Source organism: Athene cunicularia (assembly GCF_003259725.1).
Source record: "Athene cunicularia isolate RWA chromosome 4 unlocalized genomic scaffold, athCun1 chr4_part2, whole genome shotgun sequence".
In the NCBI taxonomy this organism is placed as follows: domain Eukaryota; kingdom Metazoa; phylum Chordata; class Aves; order Strigiformes; family Strigidae; genus Athene; species Athene cunicularia.
The window spans coordinates 3,502,236-3,515,009 of NW_020799099.1; the positions used below are offsets into that span (position 1 = coordinate 3,502,236).

The 12,774-nt window shown below is 38.2% G+C and overlaps 1 protein-coding gene across 1 annotated transcript in view; it reads right to left on the reverse strand.

The window, feature by feature from the left end:
* SPATA5 (spermatogenesis associated 5) overlaps positions 1-12,774 on the reverse strand; it is a 202,729-nt gene that overhangs the window by 136,660 nt on the left and 53,295 nt on the right. Inside the window, exon 15 of the mRNA XM_026847883.1 lies at positions 3,428-3,554. Coding sequence (XP_026703684.1) covers positions 3,428-3,554 — 127 coding nt within the window. The remainder of the gene's footprint in view (positions 1-3,427; positions 3,555-12,774) is intronic.

Here is a 12,774-nt window from a genome sequence, read left to right on the forward strand (position 1 = left end):
AAAAAAAAAAAAAAAAAAAAAAAAAAAGAGGACACACAAATCTTCATGAGTTGGTCTAGGTTTTCTTCCATGGAAATCTGTCAGACTACACCTGAAAATATGTCTACATAAAAGTCTGAATAGAACATTTAATTTCAAGCTAAGCAAATTACACACAGTATTAAAAATATTTTATGCAATGTTTGTGGGGATGAGTGATCTCTCTTGTTAGGCCAACTGATACATGGGAAAATACAGACTTTGAATCATAAGCAGCTCCATAAATTTATTGCTAAATATTTTAGGTATGAAAAATCACTCCTGATTAAGTCACCCAAACCAAAAAGCCTTTTTCCAATTACTATTCATCAATTCTACTTATAGAATGAAGAATAAAAGGGAAGATTTTACTATTATTACTGACTCAGAATGTTTTGTTTCTGTATCACTTTCAAAGAATGTTCAGAACATCTTGTTCCAGAGTATTTCCCTTCCAAGAGAAACCACTTTCTGTAATATACATGGCTGAAAACAGTACATGCCATTTTTGTTTTCTTATGAAAAATAGAAACTATCCCAAAGTATTTCCAGCATCCCTTGAATGGGATGCAAAGTAGCTAAGTGTTACAAACATGGGACACAAGATTGGAATAATATTTCAATACAATCATGACATCTTAGAGAAATTACCTTATTAATAGACATTTGTAACAAGCCAAAGCAAGTTTACCATTAAACATAACTTTATAAAGTCTGACTCAAAATCTATTCACTAACCAAAAGCAACATACTGCAGTGTTTGCAGGGATGATGAAGTCTACACTAGGCTCAGGGGAATACCCTTTACATTTGATATTCCCATGTGCTGTTTTCAAATTACAAAAGATTAATCATCACATATTTGTCAGTTAAGAAGCAGCCACATAAATGAAGACACTGAAATGGATTGTTACCAAATTGTAAGCATATAATATGAAGCTTACAAAGCATGCATTCCTCAAGCATTTCTTGGTTTGAAAAGCTAAGAGACAGTCACAAAAAGCATACCATACATCTTCCCAGGCCCTGTAAGTAGAGAACACAGACTGCCTTGTGCCTTTATATCATATGTAAAGCTCATGAGTTAAAAACTACTGGATAGTCATCAGACGCCTATGAAAACAGGACACTCATTTATTCTAAGATGTAACTGAACTGCTATTTCCATATAAAATACTAAATTGATTTAACAAAATGTTACATTTTTAAAGAGATCACCGATCACAAAGTAAACTAAAAGCCTATACCAGAAGATTCCCCATTAAGTAAAGTTCATAGTACAAACACATTCTGGTGTCAGTCTTCTTTCTTCCAGGGGAAAAAAAAAAAAAAAAGGGTGCAACTCATGTACTGCAAATATTGCACAGACCCAAAAGATGGTGGCCTGGTACAGCTTGTCTGGTCTGGATGAAGCATAATGTGAGCAATACCAAACCAAACGTGATTCTCCTGTCCCTTTAAATCACAGTTTAAAATCCCCGTTCCTCCAGATTGGTGAAATTTTGCTCTTGTATTCTGTAAGTGAATGCTTTCTACAAAGTTACCAGAACTCTATTTTTTCCATTATATCTTGGTAAAAATAGTTTTAAATAAAACTCTAAAATATCCATTCATGCTTTCTTGCTAATAAAATTCCTATAATCACAGCTTGCTACTATGGAGACATTGTCTCATGTAAGTTTTTTAATTTTCTTTACATTTAGAGTCAAGGCTATCAGCTTTACTTGGGAAAAGAATACGTAAGATATGTTGTCACCTAAACACAACTGTGCTGTTTGTTCTTAAAAGTTCACCACCTCCCTACAATTCAGATGCACAATAGATGTCAAATTCTTACCCACCATAATAAAATGAAAATGCTCAGTCCCAGGCTAAGAGGTCTGGATTAGAATCAATGACATAGGTACAATTGGCATACATCTAGTAAGTTACGTTCTATCTAAAAGTTCTTGGTATAGTGGGGTGGTACCCTTAACACGTGGTAGTACATGTCCCAATATTGCCAATATTTCAAATAAATACTGTCCCAGCATGCCAATATTTCAAATAAAATCTAAAATATAAGAAAACAGCATTCACTGTGGTCCCAAGAGAAATCCAGCAAAAGGGAGACTGATAAAGAACTGAATTCCCAGGTGGTGATGGAGAGAGAGATAACACAGTTCAGTGTCAAAGTGACTCAGAAGGAAATTTTTTCAAATTCATCTTACTCTGACCCCAAAGAATAGTTACCAAAGAAAACTGAAATTAATTTGACAAAAGTGGAATCTTGAAAATTTCTATTTTGCACAGGCATATTTTTCACTGATGAGTTTTATCATCTTTAACTAAAAAACTCTTTCCTAGCTCTGCTTTGCCATGGCAGCCAAACAGGTAGTGTGTAAGCAAGTTCTAAGTAAATCTTTGTCAGGACATCATCAGCTGTGTGGCTTCCTTCAGTTCAAAAGGGAAGAGGCTTTGTTCTGGAGCCAAATACAAGGTTTTTTTCCACAAAACTTCATGTGTATATAAACCTTACTTTAAAAGTGCATGCTTCATATGTATTTTATGCTGGAATGCTCCAAGACAAACAGAAAAGACTATTCCAGAAACAGTTTAAAATAGGAGAATTTGTTAACATTAAAAATAGCTAAGAAACCCTAGAAAAGATCAGAAAAATAAATTTCATTAACTTGTCATCAAATTCATGAATGTTGTAAAGGTGAAAAGTTGTGGAATAAAGAACCCTAACAATGCTACAAAATTTATCTTAAAGGAAATCACTTCAGACTGGTCCATTTACTCCACTTAGCTGTGAGAAGACACAGAAGTGGTAGATGGTTTTAAAGTGGATTTTCTAGAGGGCTGCTGGGTTGGTTTTGTGTTCGAAGGTTTTCTGCAGTCAGTGTTACAACCCTCCTGTTTTTACAAACTTGAAATGTTCTTGTCACTCCAGCAGAGCTGCCACAGGATCTAAGGAAAAATTGCGCTGTTTACACTTGGAAACCTTATTGCTGGCAGCAGGCTAATGGCACCGAGGAGATATTTAATCTTTTGAAAGGAAGTAACTAATGAAACCAACAAACTCCAGCAAACTCCTGCATAAACAAACACAACAGAAGCAAAAACCACAGAAGCAGTTTGACAGAAATGCTGTTGCACAAGTTCAGTGAGCTTAAGGAAAATTTCTTCTAGGAAATAGATACTTAAGACAATCACAAAACATTTTGTTTCTGTTAAAAATTCTGTAGAGGGATTAAAAAAAGCAAGGGACATAATCCTTTCCCTTTGCCTTGTCTTCATTTTCAAACTTCTAGTCTTAATCATTAAATTGATAAGACAACAGTTTGGAGAGTAAAAGAGAATGGAATTGTACCAAAATCTGGTCTTCTCAGGAGAACAGGATATATGACAGTGCATCTATTCATACCTTGTCTATCATGTCCGGTCTGTTTGTAGCTGCCAAAATTGTCACGTCCTTCAGCTGTTCTATCCCATCCATTTCCGTTAACAACTGAGCCAAGACACGGTCTGCTACATTTCCAGCACCTGAAGAGCTGATTTAAAAAAAAAAAAAGAAAGAAAGGTCACAGCATTAGCTTTCCCTTCCTAGAAAACTGGAGAGAGGAAAGAATATACCGTTCTTTTTAATGTACAAGGAACCATCTTTTTATCTTAATTCTTTCTATTTTCACCTTCAATCCCTAAAACAGTATCAGTCATATGAAGTGAGTAAAAGCAAATCAGAGAATTAGTCCTTCAAGGTTTCTTGGTATTCAGTAAAGGAACTAAGGTTTTTTTACTTACTACCCAGCTATGTAGGTTGTAAAGAATTTAACACAGTGTGGATGTCTGGAATAAACATTTTTAAGATAGCTGAATTCATGCAAGCTTCTTTACTAAATCAGACAAACTTCCATTTTTAGCACCATCCAAGTGAGTGCTTACACCACTCTATGCAGTATAAAAAATTAGGTAGTTATGTATTTTGCAGAGTTGCTCTACATTTTTGTTTTCCCCATCAAATGAGCATAAATTGAGTGTTGACCAACTGCCTCATAATAGCACTGTCAGCCCTTTAACTCAGCTAATTTTCCAGATACCAGGAAAAAAACCCAAGACTGAGAAAGAGAAAACTCCAGTTTTGAAATCACCAATATGTGAAAAGCCTAAACAGACAAGGCATAAACTATTCTAGGCATCCATTTTTTTTTTAGTTTGGAATTAACTCTGGTAACCTTGAAGTTTACGGAAAATTTGCTCACATTGCTTAACTACGTGTAACAAAAAAGCATTATAGAAAGAACCTATTATTTTCATTAAAGCTTCTAATATTTTAAAAAGAATAACCAAATAATGTACCACCTTCTTCCTAGACAATTCTATGACAAATAAACGTGTGTGTGTGTGTGTGTGTGTGTGTACGTATGTATGGATGTGCGCATATATTCACAGAAGTAACAAAGAATGCAGAAAAGGAAGATATGGCATAAATCAAATTAAGAGACCAAGCACATATGTTGTGATAAATAATACATGTCATGAACAGTTGTGTTCTTTTTAACATCCTAATTCTATACAAAGAGGCTTTATTTCTGAAACATTATATAAAACAGGTGACTGCACACCATATAATTTTTTAGTTTTGAAAGAATACTGGACCTAGGAGATACGAGGACCATGCACAGATAACTGCATACACTCATACGTTGGCAGACACACTACAAAAATGATGTACATGTGTTCCTTGTAGCATCCAGCTCTGTATAAATACAGGGGGGCCAGGGTGAGCACAGGCGGCAGCTTGCCCCAGAAGTTCCCTCTGCTGAGGTGGGATAGAGAAGCTGAAGCTGCCGGGGAAGGCAGCTTGGAATTGCCAGACAGCACTGAAAATGTGGGCTTTATTAGCCTTTACCAGAAACCAGGAGCCCTACTCTTGGCACATGCCAAAAGCCTTGCTGGTTTTGACACAAGGTTCCCTTGCGGATGGCATGCACAAACTTACCTCTTCTTCCACCCAAGGGACTGCTCTTCCAGGGTTATTCCCCCCTCCATTACACAGGGGAAGGTTTCATTGCTCTACCTTTAAACAGGTCCTTTTCAATACCATTTAAAAAAAATTAATCTCTCCAATTCTTCTGGATCCCTCTAACTTCATACTAAGAAGTAAAAAGAAGTTTGATACTGGGCTTCTTCCTGTAATGTACATTTTTCTACTGTCACCCCAAATCTACATAAGAATAAAAAAATTTTTTAATCTCAAATTTTTTTCAAAGTCCTTTTCCAAAAGTACTCTTAAATGTTTATACAGATATACAGGCACCTACACATACAAACTCAGTATAATTATCCTGCTGAACACTAGTTTCCAAGAAGAAATACTAGATTTTAAAGTAGAAGCACTCCAATTACTTCCAAAAGCTAAAAAATACACACATATAGTTGCATAGTTATTATGCACATATATTGCTGCAGCACTGCCATGCACCGCCAGCACACCTGCAACCAATGTGCTTCCTAAATGTCCCAGAGCCAAAGCAACAGTAATGACTCCATCACTGCTCTACAGTTCACCTCCAAATAAATTCTCTAACTTTCCTATTCTACAACTGGTTCTGTAATTTTCCTGGGAAAAACAGTTAACTTATCAGACCCAGTCTGGAAAATATCTTTGAGGAGCTATAATAAACTCTGGCTAACAGAATATTTAGGTTGCTAAGAAATATTAGAGAAGGGACTTGGGTTAGCTAGTAGTCATTTTTTCAGTTTGCTGCAGCCACATTAGAAATTCCCCAGTGACATTAGAGCATTTCTAATATTACCCATGGGTCAAGGTCCTACTGACTTATAGAGGGCTGAACATGATAAAACACTTCATGTGTTGGACAAGGATAGTAAATGCTTTTCGAAGGACACAGAGCTTAAAGGAAATTAAAATCAACTTTGTAACATAAGCTAGTCTCAGTAGGGATTCAGGCCTCCCATCTTGCAGAAGTTTCACATTTTGACTCTATACACCATAGACTGCAAGGAAGAAAAAGCTAAGCAGAGGAAAAAAATAATTGTAAATCTGAGACCAAAATGTTAATATTCTATGAGATGATCTGAAGCTAAAAGTCTTTGGGGGAGATGCTAAACTTTTTTTTTTTTTTTTAAAGAAGTGACAAAATATTTGGTTGTAAAGAGGGGTGGCTAGAAAGAATATTACCTCTTTCCCAAATATAAACATTTCTCTTACAAGCTTCAGACTGAAAAAAAAATAAAGAACTGTTTACTCTAAAGACCCCCACTGTTACAGGGGAATGTACATTGCAAAGACTTTCATGCAATTAGGGCATAATCAGAAAATTGCAATTAAGCAATCACTGATGGCATAATACTGCTCAAACAACGAAGGGGGGGGGGTACCAGTGCATTATTAGGGGCATTATTATTATTATCTGCTAAAAGTGGAGTAAAACAAAATTTAAAACCATGCATGCAAAAACTAAAAAAAAAAAACAAAACAGTATAAAATGAAGATGTGTCTGGGATCTATGACACCAAGAATTTCCAATTTCAGTGCTTTTATTTACATAGTTCACCAAGCTGTCATACGATGCACCATTTTTAGCACAGAGTCCAGAGCAAATTAGCTTTTGGCTTAACAGGATACCCTATAAAAATCACAGGCAGGCACAGGTTTACAGTGAGAGATCTCTTTACCAGCTGCTCAGAGCTGCACTGGAGCTGCACCACGCACTCAGAGAGTTCTAGTGCTGCCCAAGCTGTTAATCTGAAGGGTGACGCTCAAGTATGCGTTTTTCCATTTTCCCATGATTTCCCAGCAAGGGTTTCAAATTAACACAGGCAACGTTCATTAAGGCTGCCCGGACTTTTGACGCAAACGGCAGCCAGAGAAACAAGTTATGATTAACCCTCCAGTCCCATGGAGGCACTGCCAAAACCAACTTCCAGCCAAGGGGCTGTCTTTGTGTGTGTGTCCCCCCCCCGCCACCTGACCTCCACACGTTGATGTCATCATTACAACTGCATGGAAATAGTCCTCAAAAGGCACGTCCTGGTACAAACTAATTTCCTGTCAACACGCCGCCTGCAAATCCAGGCAGTCAGAAATAAGCCCCTCACATAATCCATGCACGGCCATGTGTGCACGGATGCGCGTATGCAAGAGCCATGCCCTAACCAGAAATACCTTGAACTTCAAAATAAAAAAATGTGTGAGCAAAGAGGAGTCTGGCTGCTCCACAAGGGCCTGAGAATTTCAAGTAATCTCTTGTGTTGCCCTAATGAAATACATCAGCCTGTAGGTTATGTGTTATTTTAATCTTTTTGCCAACCCCTCTTTCATTAAAATCCTCAATGAAGTAGTTTTAAAGGCAAAAAATGTCTTTGCTTACTCGTTTATTACATCAGTTAGAGCCAGATATCCTCCCCTCTGTGGTATTTCAGCTAATCCTGCAAGTGTCCCAGCAGTCTCAGTCCAAGCACACATGTGCTCCAGCACAGACACTTCACTTGGACCATCACAGCAGCTTTCTGAATGGCAAAAGCCTGTCAGGTAAGACTATCTGTGTATTGAAACAGACTACTGAATATGAACACCAAAACCAACCAATTTTATTTTAGCTAAAGGCACTTCCGTTACACATTTTGACAGAATAACGCATACATTCTACAGTGTACCAAAGCGTCACAATTAAGGTGAATTAATTCTGGCCTTGTCTGATGGAACTGAGAGATCGCAAGCACCAGCTCCAAATTCAGTATAGAAGGTGACGGCTCTCACAGCACCTTTTCTTTTTCTTATGTCCTTTCACCTTATCCAATGACCATTCTAATGGGTGTCAGTGAGCGTGGACATTTCCCCTTGAACATCTTAAGCCACTCTCATACTTCTTCCTAGGGATATGAAAGCAACTGCAGCCTGATTCTGTCATTGCATCAAGGAGTACATACAGTTCACTAGCTTAGATAGTTCTTCAAGCCAACGAGACTTTTCTCCCAGACATAATCAGGTGTATGAAGTCACCAGATTTAAATATGTTACCCTTTCTGCTATGGGCATTTTTTGACAGCAACTGACTTCTTGTTCTGTACATTTTTACTTATTTAACTTCCTTTTCTTCTTCTCCCCCTCTCTTATCTAACAGATTTTTTTAATATTTAAAAACTCAAAACAGTCTAAGAATGCAATCATTACTATTTCACCTCAGATGAAACTTGGTAAGCATCACCACTGTGAGCCAATGCAAATGTACACTTACATCACCTGAGAACCTAGAACACTTCCAAAGCCAATGGAATGAATGTTTTTTCAGAACACCAGATGTCATTTTCATTGGAAAATGTTTTTAAATCTCAGTTACCATTTAAATTCTGTAAAGGAAAACCAGTGACTCGCCATCCCACCACTGATTTCAGTGGCATTGAAGCCTGTCTCAACACCTTAGCTTCAGAACCAAGACCTTAATTTAGTTATGCTGCTAAAGTGTAGACATGGAAATGTAGGAAACATTCACACAACAACATATGAGCACTCTTAAATTCACAGCAACTGTGAAGTTACAACACCAGAAAGAAGTCTGGAAGGGCCCCTCTCCTGAGAAGCCCCATTTCTACACAGATGATCCCACCTCAGGCAGATCTGTAAGGTCAAAGAGGCAGACTTCAGGAGAAGTATCCAGGATAAATTACTGCAGAGGGATTAATCTCCACATAGCTGAAATCTATAATACAGGTTTTGTGAGAATGGAGTACAGCCCACCTTCTTTCCCAAAATGTCCTATCAGGCAAGATTTACATACAGATAAAAGCTGTCTTTATTACTTTTTTTCCTCTAACAAAAGAATTGCAATCATAATCAAAATATACGGATTTTAAAAATACTTGTGAACGTGATATAATCTCAAATAATTCTTTTACTGGAATCTCTGGAAATAATTTCATACCAAAACAAACATAAAACTCATTGACATGACAAATTGGTTGGTATCAAAAAATTAATATAAGTTGAAATAGACCTTTCTGGCAGGACTCTCTGCTTCTTCATAAACTACTGAGGTAAAAGGTTCCTGAAATACCAAAGCCCCCTGCCAGCACACTCCCACGCAAGAGTCGCCTCGCTTACACAGTCTCAAGGATTTTTATTGAGTCTGACATTTCTGTCAGAGCTTTGCAGGGGTAACCTGTCAGCAAGGAGCACCTGCCAAGTCCGTCTTTTCAGTCCAACTGCCGTGATCATAATTAACTGTCACACTGTTTTATTTCCTTCCCTCACAAACGCTGGTGAAATATAGCTTTGGCAGTTCAAGGTTTTCCACAGCATTAGGAAAAAAAAAATAAATCTAAAAATCTACTCTGATAGCATTACCAGAAAAATAATAATTGCAGCATCTTTCCAGATACCAAATTTCACTCAAAAATTCTATCAGTGGGGCAATTTGTCCAGCAGAATGGACACTGGCATGCCAGTTAGAAAAAGCAGGCTCTTCCACACAGATACACCTTGCTGAAATATTAATTCAGTCAGAGCAGTCTTGTATGTACATATAGCAGAGCAGGCCCTTATGTTAGCTTTGAGCTTTGGTCCCCTTGAATGCTACTGGGGCTTCAAAACCCAAACTTTACTAAATTTACTAGGATTAGAGACATGCATGTTTACATAAGCAGCACAATATCATTAATTTTTCCCTACAGAAGTTTTCCCTCTGCCCCTCAAAATCACACTACCTTTTACATCACATACTTAGTTCTGCTTACAAGCACAGTACCTGTTTCAAGCTGCAAAACTGTCATCCACAATTAATAATTGATTCTTCTATGTACATACACTCAACAAAAGAGGTATTTCATAAAACAAAAAGGCAAAGCAAACATACCTAGGCCTAAGTGATTGTTATTAAAACACTGGGCCAAATTCACTTCAGGCACATGTATGGTACAACTTCAATACATATTATTAATTGAGACCACTACAAATACTACAGGCTTGGATGTTATAATATTTAAAAGTCTAGGAGAGATATACAGTGTGCAAATCTTGTAAGTTATCAGTTAAATATTTTGGCTATTCATTTAAAAAAAAAAAAACAAACAACAAACCGTCTTCAGTGCTAACATAAGACACCTTCCCCACAGCTGGGAATTTTCTTGTCTGTGTCATCAGAAAAACTCTGAAAGAAGATAATCCTAAACCCTTCTCTCAGTCAGCACCCTACAATTAGATGCTGTCATACTCTGTGCACGCTTGTATCAGCTATTACCTACTATATTGTTTCACATCTTGCCTTTTTCCTCAAGAGCAAAATTCAAGTACTACAGAAGTGAAATCTCCAGAGGAAACCCAGAGAAGTCTGGGAAATTCAAAGACTAGGTAGAAAGTTTAGCTTTATGGTCACCTCCAGGCCAAAACGGTGTTTTGCCAACTGTCAATTTGCCAATTAAGTGTGATTCGTGTCATTTGGTTTTTAAGACATTAGAAAAGCACAGAAAAATAAAAGAATTCCTAGAACTCCTTGAGTGGCCTCCAACTTCCAAGCAAGCTTTCTAAAAAGAGAAGATGAGCTTTGTGAAAACAGGAAACAGTGCCCAGCTGTCAGCAGGTGACATTGAGACAAATGGCCTACAGACCACTGCAGAAACATCATAATTATCCTCCAGTCATGCAACCAGCCTCTTGCATTTGCCCAGATTTCTTGTTACTACAACTTCCAGAAATCAGTGAAGTAGGCTCAGAAAAATGAAATGTAATGAAAGGAGAGAAAAGGAGGAAAGGAGCCAGTTTCAGATGGCTTTGGAATCAAGAGGTTTTGTTCCAGAGGGCTTTCCCCAAGCACATCTCCAAATCCTTAAGTATCTAGGTGGTGATCCATCATCCATTTCCATCTGCCTGCAACTAATTCCAGACACACATCCAGACGCACATAGACATTAGACCTTGCTTTCATCTGACCCTGGCACTGTCTAGCTGAAACAAGAAGGATGCTAACATCAAGAGTTCTCCTATTCTGTTAACACTAACATTGCCTTAAAAAACAAACAAAACAACCAAACACACACCTGATGCACAGTAAATTTCCCATTTCCTTTCCTTCTGTTTTCCTCAGCATTTCTCCTCTGTGCATTCCTGGAAGTTAATCAAGTTGAAAACTGTAATCAATCATGTCTACCAGAGAAGCAAGTACAGTTTAAATTGGAAGTATTACAGACCTAGAAGTAACCAACTAGACTGGATTTCATTTCATTATAACAATATTTAAGAGGTTCAACTTTTATCTGGAATAAGTTTCATTTATAAATTTTAATTACAATTATGTTCCACTCAAATTTAATTTAAAATAATAAAAAATTAAAAATAAAATTAAAAAGACCTTCAATCATTACACTCCTAACCTGGCAGGCAGTTGTAGCCTGCTTGGGCCATTTTGCGTGAGTAATCTGACCTTTTTCCATAGGCAACACCATACCGGGAATTGAATTCGTCACCATGTATGCCCACTTCTGATCCCTCTAATCCTGGTATCTCTTTCAACTGGACCTCTGGCAGGAAACCAGACGGGCACAAATTCATGCCTTTGGCTGAAGCGTTTTGCTGCAGGTCAACTTTGCCACAGCACTCCCAAGCACCGCAGAACAGGCTCACCTATACTAACAGACTTGATTAATCCCTCTGAACCCTGGACATTTATTCATGCACTTGAATGACTTCAAGAAAAGGGTTTACAGATCCAGTCCTGCTTCCACTGATGCCAATGGAAGTCTGTACTGACTTCGAATGTCCGAATTATAATACAGGCTGGCAAAGTTACAAATTACTGGGGTTTTTAGTCAAAAAGGAAGAAACAGAGATTTAAAACAAACGGTGATAGAGGACTCTTGCTAAACAAGAAGCATTAATGAGTATCGGTAATGCTATTTGTTAAAATTGCTATTCTGAAGCAAATTACAAGCTTTATTGTACGATTAAACTGTTTCAAAACTTTACTTTTTCACCACTCCTTGCTAGGCCTAAAATAGAAAGCTGGCACTGGACATGCAGCTTTTTTTCCCAGACCGTATTTCTATTTGGATACCAAATTCCAAAACTTTAAAGAATTCAGACAGCAGTCACAAAAGTTTTGAATGCTTCAACTCTGCCACATCCAAACACAGCTCAGATATTGCAGGGAATTAGCTGATGTTCCCCAATTCAGGGACAACCAGTGCCAACATCAGCCAGCAACGCTGTACTGGGCCTGGCTGAGCTGGAATTGGTTTTCCCCTATAGCAGCCCTCACGGTGCTGTGTTTTATGATGGGAGCTGGCAGGGTGTTGGTAGCACCCTGGTGTTGTGGCTACTGCTGAGCAGTGCTTACACAGCACCAAGGCTCTTTCCGACATTTCCCCCAGTGGGACGGGGTGGGCAAGATCTTGGGAGGGGACACAGCCAGGACAGCTGACCTGAACCGACCAAAGGGATATCCCATACCACATGACGTCTGCTCAGTATAAAGCTGGGAGAAAGGAGGAAGGGGGTGGGGTCACCCTTGGTCCTCCAAGGCAACCGCTACGTGTATTGGAGCCCTGATCCTGAGAAGGCCCAACATCGCCTGTCCATGGGAAGTAGAGAATAAATCTGTTTGCTTTTGCTTCTGCGTGCAGACCTTTGCTTCATTTCGCTTATATTAAAACTGCTTTTGTTTTACCCACAAGGGTTGGTTTATCTTCTTTCCCCTCTTTGTCCTGTTGAGAAAACAAGGGGAAAAAGGCAGGGGGGGTGGGTTATAACCCACTCAT